At 41.2% G+C, this 16,976-nt stretch overlaps 1 protein-coding gene across 1 annotated transcript in view; it reads right to left on the reverse strand.

Annotated features, from left to right (window-relative positions):
- Positions 1-3,555: 3,555 nt before the first annotated feature.
- NTSR1 (neurotensin receptor 1) overlaps positions 3,556-16,976 on the reverse strand; it is a 311,359-nt gene continuing 297,938 nt past the window's right edge. The window contains exons 3-4 of the mRNA XM_063959290.1: positions 12,727-12,817; positions 3,556-4,488 (exon numbers count right to left, since the gene is read on the reverse strand). Of these exons, the coding sequence (XP_063815360.1) occupies positions 4,236-4,488; positions 12,727-12,817 (344 nt within the window). The 3' untranslated portion in view covers positions 3,556-4,235. The remainder of the gene's footprint in view (positions 4,489-12,726; positions 12,818-16,976) is intronic.

Genomic DNA, 16,976 nt, shown 5'->3' on the forward strand with positions numbered 1-16,976 from the left:
CACTAGGACGTCAGAGAAAATAAGAATTTACTTACCGATAATTCTATTTCTCGTAGTCCGTAGTGGATGCTGGGCGCCCATCCCAAGTGCGGATTATCTGCAATACTTGTACATAGTTATTGTTAACAAATCGGGTTATTGTTGTTGTGAGACATCTATCCAGAGGCTCCTCTGTTATCATGCTGTTAACTGGGTTCATATCACAAGTTGTACGGTGTGATTGGTGTGGCTGGTATGAGTCTTACCCGGGATTCAAAATCCTTCCTTATTGTGTACGCTCATCCGGGCACAGTATCCTAACTGAGGCTTGGAGGAGGGTCATAGGGGGAGGAGCCAGTGCACACCAGGTAGTCCTAAAGCTTTTCTTTTGTGCCCAGTCTCCTGCGGAGCCGCTATTCCCCATGGTCCTTACGGAGTTCCCAGCATCCACTACGGACTACGAGAAATAGAATTATCGGTAAGTAAATTCTTATTATAACTTTCCCCATATCTTTCAATTTATGTTTTAGGTGCATAGTAATTTCCAAACACATTCTGCTGGGCAGGTGAACTGAAACAGGTGTTATGCTGTGCAATAGATGGTTAGGTACAGGATTTTTAAGAGAGGCAAGTCCAGCCTAAAACGTACAATACAATAGGTAAAATTAAGCTTTCCCCAGGTGTCATTTGACTTTTTGTAAAATGCTACGTGATACATATATACACACACAGTATGAGATCTGGCTTATAGCTTACAAATCTCATTGTGCAACAGGTATACCGTTTGAATATTATGGGTTTGGTCTCATAACTGGGTTGGCAAAAGTGAAACTGCTTAGCATTTGTTGGCTTGGAGGGACTGCAGTGTAGACAGATCTTCTTGTACTACAGTCCGGGTGTATGGTATGCCGGCGGCCGGGCTCCCGGCGACCAGCATACCGGCGCTGGAAGCCCGACCGCTGGCATACCGACAGCGTGGTGAGTGCAAATGAGCCCCTTGCGGGCTCGCTGCGCCTGCCACGCTGCGGGCACGGTGGTGCGCTATGCGCGCCACGCTATTTATTCTCCCTCCAGGGGGGTCGTGGACCCCCACAAGGGAGAAAAACTGTCGGTATGCTGGCTGTCGGTATTCCGGCGCCGGTATACTGTGCGCCGGGATCCGACAGTCGGCAACCTGAAGACCACCCCTACAGTCCATCATGGTATGCTCACAGAACATTGCTATCATGCATTTTTTTTTTTACAACTAAATACTGTTTTTAAATAAATTTTGTCTATTGGCCATAAATAATAAATATATGTAGTGATGACCTCAAAATATACAAAATAGATGGAATTATGCCATGCTCTTGATCAGCATAAAAATGTTGATATTTCCCATGTTGATAGTGATACTGTCTTAGATGTATTTTTCCAAAGGACAAAAGTGCTTCTGGTTGTTGCCAGTCTCTGTCCTCTTGTACTTAAAGTAAAAGTTTGATCCATTTGTGTTAAATGACCCATTTAAAAGTCGTCCATGATGGAACACATAACTTTCCCTGACCCTTTGTGAACTGTAAATTGTTTGATAAAACAAAGTCATTAAGAGGTTATAGCACATTCAATAGTCTTTTGTATAGCCTTCCCTTTTTATTAATGGAATATTGGAATACACATGCAACATATATACATAAGTCTGCTTATCCCAAACACACAGTACAGCCTCACAGTTTTTTACTGAGTTGATATGCTGTAGAGTCCACAATATGGCTGCCTCCACTGTCACCAGGCCTGCTGAGAGAAACCTTGGGCCCCACTGCTGTCACTTCTTGGATCTCCCTATGGCACCTTAGTGGGGTGTGACAGCACAGACCAATAGGCTCCTGTTTGCCCCATCCATGACCTCTAGCAGCACAATTTGGTGCTTCCCTCTCTTGGTGCCTCTGACTGCATGTAGAGAAAAGGTGCATTTTAATCTAGAGCTGTCACAGTATCACATATGCCATCCCAATCCTACCTCATGTCTTCTCTCTCTCTTTACTTTGTTTCCAACAAACGCTAGTTCTTTGCAGTGTTTTCTCTGTGACTCTTTTAGGAAATACAAAGTGACTGAGGGCAAACATTATTTAAAGTGTAATACTGTAGTTGCCTACTCAGCAAAAGCAGCCATTTTGTGAGGTGAACAAATATTTACCATAATGCATTCTATCAATTCGCAAGGAACAAAAAGTGCCTCATTTTTCAGTGATGCCACTCGTTCCTAGTAAATTGGCAAGCTGAATATTGGGTTAACTCACAATATACAAAATGGCTGCCTCCATCATATGTAGAGGACCATATGTACTTTAGTTTTTTCTGATTAAAAACTCTACCGATGTACAATTTGCTAGATATACTCTGTAAGTAGACTCAATCTATCATTGTCTGAAACAAGCAAAAATTGTGTCTTTCTGGTTTGTGAAGTGGGCACTATGTTATTAGATTGTGCTGACTTAATATGAATTGAATCTACTGCAGGTATCACAATGGCATGGCAATTGATGTGATTGCTTCATCTTTCACTGTACCTATAGGGCAAGATCATTTTCACAAGGTTTCTATAATGCTAGATACACTTTACTATAATTTGTATTTAGCCCACAATTGTAGATTGGTAGAGCATCAAGTCGGTGTTTTATGTTTAAATATATAACAAAAATGTCCACACGGTGGACATTTCCTATAATATTGTTGCATCTATAATCTGAATTCTAGAAAAATAAGCTGTTAAATGGCAAAATATTTCTGATTATAACAGACAACTTTTTATGACATTCTATAACTTCTCAAATCATCTGCAAAACTAACACCAGAAAATTGCTAACATGCTACATGTAGAGCTGGTCATAAAGAACTTGCCTGGAAAACCATAAATGAGAAAAGTGTTGAATATTAGGAAGGAGGTAGACATAATATATAAGGGACTGATTCAATTCTCCCACAATCTATCTTCACTCATTGTACCTTGCAACCCATAGAGGAGCCCAGGAAAATTAGCAGATAGTCCTTACTATAAAAAGCGGTAATGTGCGCAGCCAGACATTGCAGTGTTGTCCAGCGGCAGATAATGCAGAACTGACTGCCCCCATAGAGTGAGTATGGTGTACCACCCACAGTGCAGTATGGAATATATATTATATTGCAAGGACTGTTTATGTGGATTGTCCACCTTTCTTCTCTTCATCAATTTGTCATTTTGCTTTTCTGTCCATGTGTCTGACATTTACTCTGGTCAAGTGGATTATTCCAGTAGTATTTGCAAAGTGTATGCAAAAGAAAGCAGTTTACAAGCCTCAATCTTCCTCAGTCAGTGCTTGTTTACAGAAGTCTGACATTCAGGGTAACGCATGGCAAGGCAGATGCAGTAGAGAACTCTGTCACCATCTGTCTGTGTACTGAGGAGCGAACGTCTCTGCCTGCGGGTTATTTCTTATCTTCCTCTGATATAAAATAAAGTCCCATTTGGTTTATTTCCCAGCTTATATTTCAACATAAAATAATTATTACTAATTAGAAAGTAAACTCATCCCTCCCCCCCACTACCACCCCCACCCCCATTCTCCAATATGGCACTTTTCCAAAAAGTTCTACATTACTTTAGTTATTCACCGAGCTTACCAAACTCACCAAGTGTAACAAATGAAGCATCAGTACCCATTTCTAGCTTTTTCCATATAAAACATAAATGACCCCACTCGGGTGATAATCTTAAAAGTCTAGATTTTCTATCACAGTTTCACTCATGTGAACTTCTTCTGCTTGAAGCAGGAGATACAGAAGTCCACTAGGAGGACTTTGGCAATCACTGTTTTGTTGCTCCTCATGGAAGGATCCCCTGATTTCTTACATTTAGAGCCTTTGTAATATTCACAATATACCAGCAGTGATAAATTATAAGACTATAGTTAAAATATAATAACATCCATCATCTTCTTCGAGAGAAACAGTGCAAATTTGTCAGATGGCAATCCTTCTGCTTAGAGCTACTGTCACATAGATGTGAAGACCACTGTGATGTAATGACATAGATATTCATAATTCATGCATCACTTGGTGGAATTTCAAAACATCATGGGCTCAAGTTGACCTTCTGAACAAGGGTGATGTATAGAGTGCACATACTAGCAAGGATGTACCACAAATTTTTGACAATGAAAAACAAGGATTTTGAGAAGATTGCGTACAAGATTGCAGGTAACCAGGTTATGGAAGTGTTGAATGACAGATTTCCTCTCTCCTCAGTAAGAAGTCTCCCTGGTGACTTGGGTGGAGAATGTGTGGTTAGTGCTGGAGATACTGTTGGACTTTCTGGTGAAAGCCGGATGCTTCTTCTTCCTTCTCCATGGTGGGCATAAAAAACTGAGCGTGGAGACAAAGATCTGTCGGAAGTTTGCAGATACCAGGTTGTAAAGGATGGGGTTGACAGTGGAGCTCACGTAGAACAGAACGTTGGTCAGCATGTAGAAGTAGTGGTAGAAATCGTTCAGTTCACTGCAGAATTACAAAACAAAATATTAAGGTGAGTATATATAAAGTCGTTACAGACACAGAAAGTCCAATAACTTAGAATAAGCCTGGTTGCACAATATGGCTCTGATGTTCCATAATGTGTTCCATTTTGTTCGCCACAATGAATGCACATAAAACAATTGAATTCTAGTACTGAGCTCACAGCTTGTATACCTGGGCTTCTAAAGAATGCATCTATGAGCAGTAATTATAAGAAGTAAACCATGCTCTACAGTTTATTCCCATCCTACTTTAGACTGTTTAATATGACATTGCCATGTGATGTTAGATCATGTGATATGACATAAAACCTGTGTGCAGTTTGGGGTGGATTCTGATTTGGGAACAAAATTAAAAAACATACATATTACACTGCAGGTGGGGCAGATGTAACATGTGCAGAGATATTAAGGGGCATATTTAATTGTGCACATATTTTTTTAAAAACCTCACGGTGCAGGGTTTTTCCCACAGCCATGGGGTTTTTCCTATTCATTGAAGGAGAGAAACTGAGCTGCAGTGATTTCTGAGCTTGCCCTGTGAGATTTCAGCAGCAAAAACCTGGATACCGCGGTTACCAGGAGTTCACATATCCGCAGTAAGCCAAAGTTGGGTGCGAGGTCCGCAAGGTTTTTGTGCGCCCAAAACTTTGCACCCAATTGGATATACCCCTTCGATTTGGGTGGGGAGTGTCCAAACGTAGATCTAAAATGCAGTTTCAAGTTAAAGCTGTCCAGCATTTATGGGCTACATGCAAAATTAGCCAGCATTTACCCTACATACAAAAATAATAAATAATAAATGTGTTTGCACCAGTTACATTGCACCAGATGCAAAGTTACTTGCTTTTTTGCTTTGCTCCCAACACAGAATCAGCCCATTTACAGTTATGTGCTTCTTCTCAAACATGAGCAGCTCTTTTTGTCTAAGAAAAAGGATACCAGCACTCAGAAAACAAGGTGCAGGTACTTTTACTACTAGCACTTATATTAAAAATTACTGAATGGTAAAATTTTTTTAAATATGGATGCTGGATCAAAACTATCCCTGTACACTGATCATCTGGTTTTTATTTAGCAGAAAATGCATGAAAGTAGCTACAAATCAATATATAACGTTAAAAGAAAGATTGCACAATGCTCCTTTTATCAGATACTGCATTTGTGCTTTTTTGGCGTGTAGTCGTTGCAGAATTTGTGCTTTTGTCATCTATGGAGAATATTTATCAACGAGTGATCCTTTCTATATGCAGCAAATTAACATGATGTAACAAGTAATACACTCAAGGAAGATGTCAGTAAAATGGCCACAAATTGAATGTAATGTCCTGGCTTAACCATCATAGTCCATCTACACTGCCTGAGGATCACCCTGGACTGTATATTGTAGCAATGTCTTTTTAACTCTATGCAACTGTAAGGATATATGAAGGACAGATCACACAGTGAGGTGTAGGTAGCAGTGCTTTTAATGTGGTGGTACTGAGGCATGGGTTCACAGAAGTAGCACTTTTTTTTCTTTTTGGGTCTAAATTTTAGTTATAAAAAAATCAGTGTTGAAGCGAGTTTAGTATGGGATCCCGGATCCATGACTGACACCGGCATCCCAACATTGAGAATGCCAAACGGGGACGGGGTAATTATTTTACCCCTTCCCTAAACCTAACCTGCCTGGGGTAGCGGCTAGGGCTAAAATTATAAGGGTGGTGACTAGGGCTAAGACTCAGGGGGTGGCGGTTACAGCCCCCCTCCTCTAGTGCCCAACCCTAACCCTCCCCCATAAACAACTCTGCCTGATGATTAAATTACGTGACTGAAAAGCACAGTAGGATAGCAAAAAGATAAAGCAGTGCACGCAAATGTTGCTTGAGGACATTGCTAATAAACCTAAGTCACCTGAAGGGGGGTACCCTTTTAAAAAACTCTTTATAACTTTGCAAATCCTAATTTAATTCTCTACAGACACTAATAAGCTTTTATATGTGGATAACAAATTAGCTATCAGCATCAATGAAAATGTCACAAAACGTTCCTATGCTTTTATAACCGTATGCTAGTGGATCTACATCCAGTTATTACACTGTTGTAAGTTCTCTTACTCGGAGTGTGTTTATCTGGATTTTTATTTACGTGAGCTTGGCCTAAGTGTCATTGCTTAACCAACATCAGTTCTAATAATTTGCAAATAATGAATGTACTGTTGCACTTGGATTAGATAAGAAACAAATAAATTCCAAATAATCTGATGAATATGCTTGCCGCACTTTGGAAATCTGCCTCCACTCTCTGCTGCAGCCAGTTATTATAGAATCACAGTAATTAATTGTGCTTATAAGCAGGCTCAGTAAACAGAGGCATAAAATAAGGAGTAATCAGTCCGGAACTGGCTCCTGTCCACTTTTGCTCGGTCTCAACTCATATTTTACAATACTTGACCTTGTAATTGGCAAAGTGTAAGTGACAGCATTTGCAGGAGTAGCTTGAAGGCATGGCAGAGCAATTCTGAAGGGGCACCACAAACGTTTTCACTGCCTGTTTATATAGAGGGGCTCAGCAGGCTGTTAACACAGTCACTGAGTATAGTGTTCAATAATTCAGCTGCCAGCTGGTGCATTCAGGATTAGCAGACAGAAGCTTTGAGATCTCACTTATTACCAAGGTGAAAAAAACTTTAAATATATACTGGTGAAGTCATGTGGTAGAAGTAATTGTTTTATACTGTACCTGGTACAAAATCTGACTCTGTGTATTAAAGGGACTGTAATCTAAAACTGTCTTTGCTTACTTGTGCCTAGTAAAGGAGAATATATAATATACATATATAATTTATAATATATCTTTAGATATAATAATAATAATAATAATAATAATAATAATAATAATAATAAAAAATAATAATAGCTAGCTGATGTGCCCGGTTTCAGGTGCACAGGCAGTTGACTAACTGTCACATTTTCAAAGAGCTCAGTAGTGATGCAGTGTAATTGGCTGGCGGACGTTTTTTTTTAACTCCGCATAACTCCAAAATGAACAGCCGATCACAATGCCAATACAATGCTGCAAATCTACGGAACAAGAGCTTTAATTTGGTATATAATGCGACCTGCTCAGACAACGGCTTCATAGAAATAACTCATAAAAGTCTTCATTCCGCTATTAATATATAATTATATTATTATTATTATTATCCTTTATTTATATGGCACCACAAGGGATCCGCAACGCCCAATTACAGAGTACACAAACAAAATAACCAAAACAGGACAATAGTGACTTACAGGTGAAGACAATACAGGACAAGTACAGGGTAAATAAACATAGCTACATCAGCAGATGACACTGACATAAGTAGCAGGGTGGCAGAAAACCACGGGATTTGGTGCTGTCGCAGATAGTTTAAGTAAAAGGAAAAGCACATGAGGGGTTGAGGGCCCTGCTCGTGAGAGCTTACAATCTGAAGGGGAGGGGCAGGCAGAATAGGGGTGACACAGATGGGGTAGAGTGTACAGATAGCTGTCATTTAATGGCTGTAAAACATACTGTAAGCACAAAGACTTTGATACTACTGAAAGAAAAACATATTGTTAGTAAGAGAAATAATACTTCTCAAGGCGAGGGAACAGAAATGCAGATGCACACTCTAAGCCAGAGGTTCTCAAACTCGGTCCTCGGGGGCACACACAGTGCATGTTTTGCAGGTCTCCTCACAGAATCGCAAGTGAAATAATTAGCTCCACCTGTGGACCTTTTAAAATGTGTCAGTGAGTAATTAATACACCTGTGCACCTGCTGGGTTACCTGCAAAACATGCACTGTGTGTGCCCCCGAGGACCGAGTTTGAGAACCTCTGCTCTAAGCACTAAGAACACTGATAGCAAAAATTATTTTGATATACCCTCACAATTAACATGGAGTATAAGTGAAGTTCTTAGCACACATTTGCGCAAATATGTGGGCCCATGCACTGCGACCAGGTGACTTCATTACATGGGTCTCTAACATTCCTAAACCTATCATATTATATAAATGTATCTAGGTCTTATCTTCAAATAAAGCCCTTATTAATGTGTGGTCAGCAATGTAGGAACCTTTTCTAATTAAAACACTTGAAGGTAGATAGAAGGGGTGCCATTACTAAAGTGAAATGACCTTGCATTCAAGTGTACAATATATACACAAATATAGAGGAAAAAAGGGAGGGACTGGACTATATAATAATAATAATAATAATAATAATAATAATAATAATATTATATATATATATATGTATATATATATCGCTGTGATGCCCGGCACTCCTGGTCCTTCCTGGGTCATTAGCCTGGGTGCCCTCCGTTATGTATTTAGATCATAGCAAGGGAAAAACTGCGTCACTCCAGGTCTTGTGCAAAATTCAAAATTTATATCAGAAATCACAGTGTCATGTCCAACGTTTCGGGGCCCGTAGCCCCTTTGTCAAGGAGTGATAAAGTGGAAGTGAACCCGCCTTACCTTATAACGCATTGGAATACTCACCTGTGAGGAGGAGCATCACCCGCGCCTTCAGCCGTTCCGGGCGCCGGGGGGTTCCGGCGTCTCGCGGGAACTACGTCATCCGCGGCGCCTCTCCGCTTCTGTCGTCCCGTTGCTAGGCTGCACGCTAGGTCTACGGCTTGGTTGCCAGACTTTTTCGTCTAAATTGGACTTATCATTTGCAGCTATAACAGAGTCCTTCATATTTGAGTACAGGTCACCATGTAGGCAGATTGCCAGTTAGACCTGAATCCAGGGGGGGTGCCAACTATGCATTATTATGTTAAGGTTGTCTAACATCTCTCCCATTTGCATGGAGCAGGTGTTTTACATCTATTTTCAGTAGGTGTTTATATATGTACACATTGATATAGTAGTTTGCATATCTTTATCTTTGGGATCATTTTGGTGTCAGATTCCCTCGAGCTGTTTAGTACATTAATACCAGTATCCAGGGTAATTAGTATTTTTTCATCTGCATTTAGTAGGCATTTATATATGGCCGGTGTTCTTGCTGATGTTATTGATTTTAACAAGTTTTATCATATTCACTTCTTTCATCATGCAGCATTGGGGCACATGCCCTTTTTTTCACAGTATCCCACGAGACATCACACAGGCACACTGTGTGTTCACCAATACGCTGCTTTGTGAAGGAAATGTGAATGCATTTTTGTACATGTTCACTCTCACTTTGCCCTTTGTTTATTATTGCACTCTTGACTCTTTTCCGCCAGGACCAGCGCTGACAGCGCCAGCCGGGACGCCCCGCGGTTGCCTAGTTACCAGTGATGTAACTTCCTGGTGACGTAATGGCCACATCTACCGGAAACCCCGCTGGACACCGGCTCCCGCAGTTCCACGGCGTGACACGAGTCCTTCTGACACATATAAGGTATGTCTTCACTGATATGTTTTTTTTGTTTTTGTTTCATAGCATATTGCCTTGAAAAAAGCGCCCTGCGTGGCGCTGAAACGTTGGCCATAATATGCCACTTACTTGATTTATTGTTTTGAATATAACTTTGTTTTTCATAAGACCCTTGGAGTGCCGCCTGTTCCTTTATTATTGGGAGTGGATGTACCCCTCTCTATAAGGACATTGCTTTCTCTCTCTTTCTCTTTCTCTCTCTCTCTCTCTCTCTCTCTCTCTCTCTCTCTCTATATATATATATATATATATATATATATATAATATGCAATAATATGATATAGTCTATTGCTAGCCACCATGTTAGATATGAGCAAAGTTACATTATTGTACACTGTCATATTTTCTGTCCTTCATGGACCTGACCATGCTCCTAATCACTTAATAATACAATGCATATATCAGCTATAAGGCTACATTTACTAGCTACAGGTTGAGTAACCCATATTCAAATATTCCGAAATACGGAATATTCCAAAATACAGACTTTTTTGAGTGAGAGTGAGATAGTGAAACCTTTGTTTTCTGATAGCTCAATGTACTCAAACTTTGTTTAATACTCAAAGTTATAAAAAATATTGTATTAAATGACTTTCAGGCTGTGTGTATAAGGTGTATATGAAACATAAATGAATTGTGTGAATGTACACACACTTTCTTTAATGCACAAAGTTATAAAAAATATTGGCTTAAAATTACCTTCAGGCTGTGTGTATAAGGTGTATATGTAACATAAATTCATTCTGTGCTTATATTTAGGTCTCATCACCATGATATCTCAGTATGGTATGCAATTATTCCAAAATACGGAAAAATCCCATATCCAAAATTCCTCTGGTCCCAAGCATTTTGGATAAGGGATACTCAACCTGTATTGTATTGTGAAATAACCATCACCCATACAGGGTACAAAGGGCAGAGATAAATTGATTATGCAGAAGAAAAGTCAAACAGCAACTGTACTGAATGGTGAGTTTACAAGTATCATCATAGAATTTAGGTAACGGCTTATATATATTTATATATCCATTTATTAATATTTACTTTTCACACGTTCAAAATAAAAAGAAAATCTAGGGTTAGAGTTACTTTAAAAATGTAATTTATATCATGCAAAGTAGATACAGTAGTATGGTTAATCCACACATTTGGTTGTTCATATCTATCTATCTATCTATCTATCTATCTATCTATCTATCTATCTATCTATCTATCTATCTATCTATCTATCTATGCGAAAGCCCTCACTCACTCGCTCACTGACTGACTGACTCATCACTAATTCTCTTACTTCCCGATATGTTAGGAAGATGAAATTTAACATAGGTATTCTTTTGGTGGGAAATAGGAAAACTAGGTCATTATGATTTTAATGAACCTCTCCTAAGGTGCTGAACAGGGGGTTGACATAATGACGTCATTACTGATGCGTGGCTTGCGTTGCATGACTGATAACGCCCAAACGGAGAATCGGATCAAAAATTATACATACCTCCAGTGTGTATAATTTCATAAACTACAAAAATGCTTTTTTCACTTTTTACTGTATCTGCTACGGGTGCACCTCGGGTAACACCAAGAAACATGGATTAATATTTACTTACATTAAGGCTTTACAAATTTACATCTCTATAGATTTACCACATTTTTGACACTCATTTATATTTACAACCGTGAAAATCAGAAACTCCCGTGCGAAGAACGAGTAGAGCAGCTAGTCTTGAAATAAAACAAAGCATAGGAGGTGTTCACTAGCACAATGGGTATTGGTACACATAGAATTACAGTTAGGCTATTAGTAGGGCGTGGATGATGTGTTTCAGTCATACTGCTCTCAAGCAGTTAGGGCGAGATTGAAATGTTATCGCCCCCGATCTAAAGTGATGAGAGATTGCAGGGGGCGATATACAAATGTCCCCCGTTCCTACACTGATCGCGCCCATAGCAGTCGAGTTTAGCTGCTTAAAGTGGCTAAACCCAACTAAACTATTGGGCGCGATGTAAAAAGTCCCGTTTGGGCGCCCAAACAGGTCACTTTTTGCGCATTTCAGCTTTAAGCGAGCTGAAATGCTGGTTTCGCGTCTGTCGGCAGAAACATCTGAATAGCTGCTGGCAGGTGTGATCTCAGGCGGGTGGGGGGCGATAACATTTAAATCTCGCCCTTCGAGTGATTGTATGGAGATTCTGGGATTCTAAGTCATACAATTCTCAACCTTTGGGGTTTAAGTAATACATTACAAAGACTGTATGAGCAGTACCAGTAGTTATTAGGGTTAAGTCTTACATACGGGTGTAGTATGGTATGCCGGCTGTCGGGGTCCCAGCGCACAGCATACCGGCGCCAGAATCCTGACCGCCGGCATACCGACAGCTGGGTGAGCGCAAATGAGTCCCTTGCAGTCTCGCTGCGCTCACTACGCACGCCACACTATCTATTCTCCCTCCAGGGAAATCGTGGACCTCCAAGGGGGAGAAAATGTGTCGTATGCCGGCTGTCAGGATACCGGCGCTGGTATACTGTGCGCTGGGACCCCGACAGCCGGCAAACTGAAGACCACCCCTACATACAGTATGCATGATGTCTTATAGGTTTCCTATTGGGAATCAGGTTAAATGTAAAGGTTCAATCTAAAACTGTGCGTGGGCAAGATTTTAAGGTTCTGTTAGATTGGATGCGTGAAGGGGCTGGTTACTTTCAACACAAGTACTGACAGAAAAACCATAGTGATTGTAATATTTGCCACAAATATATTGTTTTACTTTCAGCCTCTTACTTACTCTGTCCAAAGTTCCTCAGGAATGTAACAAAACATCAAACGTCTCACATGGTATGGAAGCCAGCAGACAACAAACGCTATGACTACCACACCTGGAAAACAGAGAGAAGGACAGGGTGAAACTCCCATATAATTAACAACTACAGTAATTACCAGATATAATAATAATAATAATAATAATAATAATACAAGCATAGAATGATAAATACTGTAATAGTAATTTTCTCCTTAGGTTGTCAGGATTAGCAGCAGCGAGTCTGCAGTAACTGCAACCCTGGGCAGGAGCAGAGCCGGTCCTAGGCATAGGCAAACTAGGCAAATGCCTAGGGCACTCGGTATGCCTAGGGGCACCAGCAGCTTCTGCTGATTAAAATGATATGCGGCATGCCTATATTCTGTGTGTAGCATTTTGTATGCTGATACAGCCACAGTCGCACACAGAATATAGGCATGCTGCTTATCATTTTAATCAGCAGAAACTGATTGTGCATCCTAACCACATAGCAATGCAAACAATTTTCATAAAAAATGCATCCGGCGTTAGCAGAGCTGCCAGCTGACTCACTCCAGGCATCTCCTGCTGCATGGTGTATTGAGGCAAGATGTATCAGGACACATCTGTATCCAAGCAGAGGCAGAGGTCACAGTGTTAGCGGCCGTGTGAGTGCTGTGTGTGGGTAGGTGTGTTGTGCAATAGTGTTCGGCATATGTGTATGGGGCATTATGTGTATAATGACGTTAATAAAGGTTGGATTAATGTGTAAGGCACATTATGTTTATAAGGACAATAATGTGTGTCATATGTGTTAGGGGCATTACTGTGTGGTATTATGTGTATAAAGGCATTACTAATGTGTGGCATTATGTGTATAAAGGTGCTCTACTGTGTAGTGTTACGTATAGAAAGGGCACTATTGTGTGGTGTAATGTGAATAAAGAACAATATGGTGTGGTGTAATGTGAATAAGGGACACTTCTGTGAGGAGTAACGTTTATAAGGTAACTTGGTACTACTGTGTGATGCAACGTGAATTAGGGACACTATTGCATGATAAAATGTGAATAAAGATGCACTACTGTGTGGCGTAATTTGAATTGGGGGTACTATTGTGTGGCTATGCCCCTTGCCAGCAAAAACACGCCCCTTTTTGGGCTGTGTGCCGAATGTGCGCACTGTTCCTATTTAAAATATAGGGGGTAGGAGCACCAAAATGAGGACTGCTATTGGTGAGGGTTCATGGTGATGGGAAAGGGGTGCAGGGTCATAAGCAGAACAAGTGGTGGTGCTAGGGGGCACCATCCAAAATCTTGCCTAGGGCATCATATTGGTTAGGGCCGGCTGTGGGCAGGAGTGTAGTAACATCAACTGCAATCAGTACTTACAGAGGATGAACATTTACAGAAACAAGCCACACAATAAAACAACCTCTTGCTAACCTCCCACTGTCAGATCTTGATGAGTTTTAGTCACCGACAAGGTGAGAGGAAAAAATGGAGGATTCACTAGTGGCTGGAATGACGAGGTAGCATTTAGTTCCTTCTTATGTACACTGAGATTGGGAAATATGTACTAGGAGATGCAGGAGGCCTGACGTCACAAACAGATAAGTATTAGACACTAGGAACACTATGTAAGACCTGAGATGTTGCACTAGTTGCTAGAAAGTAGAGCTGCACCAGATTCTCTAGTTGTGCTGGATCATGGTGCAGAGACAGCTATATTAGATATGCTGGAATGTGGAACAGAACCAACTGTATTAGATGAGCTGAGGTATGAAGCAGTTCCAGCTATACAGGATATACTGGGATGCAGAGCAATTTCAGCTAAACGGGATATACAGGATATACATTTATACAGCATATACTGAGATGTGGTGCAGTTCCAGTAAAATAGGATATACTGAGGTGTGGAGCAGTTCCAGCTAAATGGAATATACTGGGATGCAGGGCAGTTGCAACTATATAGGATGTGCTGGAGTGCAAGCAGTTCCAGCTATACGGAATGTCTCCAGACCAGATGTGGTCAGCAGTGATAACAACAGTATAGGCTGGGTGGACTGGAGTGCAACCAAGCGCTAGCAGAGCACAATGCTAACAAGGGTTCCCTAGGCACCAAGGCAGAACCAAAAACCACAGCAGGAAGCACAGTAACAAGCAGCTTCCAGGAGTAGTGACTTGTTGCACTGGCGACTCACCTCTGGGCTGGACTGGCTTTAAAGGCATAACTGCACACCGAATGGCCAAGGAATAACCTCTGGCTGACCATTGGATACTGGCAGTCATCTGATGGTCTCCAACATTATGTAGATACATAGGAACTCTGGTCACATGATACACACACCAAACTACCCCAAATACTGGCCACCATTACACTAGCTAGTACTGAACGCTGTCATAGATGAGACCTCTGCTGTCTCACCCACCATCCATGAGGATCCCGCATGCCATGCCACTGCACTATTAGCACCTGGATAGGTAAGTCCCGCAAACTAGCGCTAAACACCCGCACAGTCCTGACACCTACACTCTGATAAATGTTATTTCTCAGGGCCTAGAGCAGGGGTAGCCAACCCTGGTCTTCGAGAGCTACCAACAGTTCACGTTTTCCAGACCACCTAGCTGGAGCACAGGTGTATTCATTATTCACTGACACAGTTTAAAAGATCCACAGGTGGAGCTAATTACTTCACTTGTGATTGTATGAGGAGACCTGAAAAACGTTAACTGTTGGTAGCTCTCGAGTACCAGGGTTGACTACACCTGGCCTAGAGAATCGCCTTTCTAGAACCATTTTTTTACATTAAAATGTATGTTTTGTAGAAAACAGAGTACATTTTTAGGCCACATGCATTCATAGTGGAGTAGTAAGCAAACATGTATGGGCCCAGGTAAAATCCAGATTGCCATGTCACCATATCTCCATCAATCTCCTGTTCTGACTTTTGGTCATGGCTAGTTGGAAAAGCAGCTCCAGGGTGACTGTGCTTCCTGTGCCAGCCCCAACCCTAAATCCGTGAAGTCATGGTGTCACACCTAGGGGGCACAACTTGCACTTCCTTCGTTACGGCCCTATGGAGTTGCAGTGGTTTGGAATATTGTCTCCTAATGATCAATCTGGGGCTTCTGATGAGACCCTCAAAAATCCCAAATATGCTGGTTGCCTTAGTGAAAAACCCTACCTCATTATCTCACAGCAGATTGTACAGACCACGTGGCAGCATCCTGTACTCTGATTGGTAGCTAGTCCCAGACATTCACTTATCATGGCCTGGAGACCTCCCCCTAATCTGATAAATAACTGGCACCATGCACTAATCAATGTGCTCATGGGTATGAAATGGTCAATCCCAGTAACTAAGTGGCTGCACACTTAGGGATATATTTACTAAAGTGTGGGTTTATAGAAGTGGAGATGTTGCTAATAGCAACCAATCAGATTTTAGCTAGTATCTTATAGAAGGTGCTAGATACAGTAAATGATGAATAGGATCTAATTGGTTGCTATGAACCACATCTTCATTTCTATAAACCCAAACTAGATATACCCCAAAATGTCTTATTTTTTTGTCTTTTGGCTTTCAAGCTCATCTATGTAGTGTGTGGCTGTGGGTAGCAAGCTGACCAGAAACCATTAAAAAAAAACCAAACATAAAAATTAAACCTGTATGGAAGGTACTTTTCTGTCTCATGGTTCAGCTCACCTCTCAGTATAGTATGAAGCACATCTGATGCATCCTGCAGACACCTTGATTTTGCATCATTGTGGGGGCATGTTCTTTTTCGGAGGAGGGTGTGGTCTTGTGGAAGCCTGTGCTCACTTCAATCTGGGGGCGTGGCCTTGTTTATGGAGCTCCTGTTATAGCACCCCTAGGGCGTGCCCAACATTCCTGGAAATGCTGGGCTGTCCTTGGAGACTGGCTGCACTTCTGGCTACTCCTCAGTGACAGAAGCCAGGAGCTGAATGATAATGTCACACTGCAGCACCCAGCACCCAGTCACTGCGGAGGAGCCAGCATTTTGGTGTCACTCCCTGAACGGGTGACACCACAGGTATGACCCGCACTCAAGGCATCCCCCTTGTGATGCCTCTGGATTAGACTCTACTGTATATAGTATATATTAATCATGAGATATAGATGAAAAAGGGTTTGTTTACAGGGGTTTTTTTTTATTGGCCAGAATGTGTATGGAAGTACAGTTCTCCAAAGAGCAACATGGATTCCCATTAAATTTATTATGAAATCGGGAGAA

Source organism: Pseudophryne corroboree, chromosome 3, assembly GCF_028390025.1.
Source record: "Pseudophryne corroboree isolate aPseCor3 chromosome 3, aPseCor3.hap2, whole genome shotgun sequence".
NCBI classification, from domain to species: Eukaryota; Metazoa; Chordata; class Amphibia; order Anura; family Myobatrachidae; genus Pseudophryne; species Pseudophryne corroboree.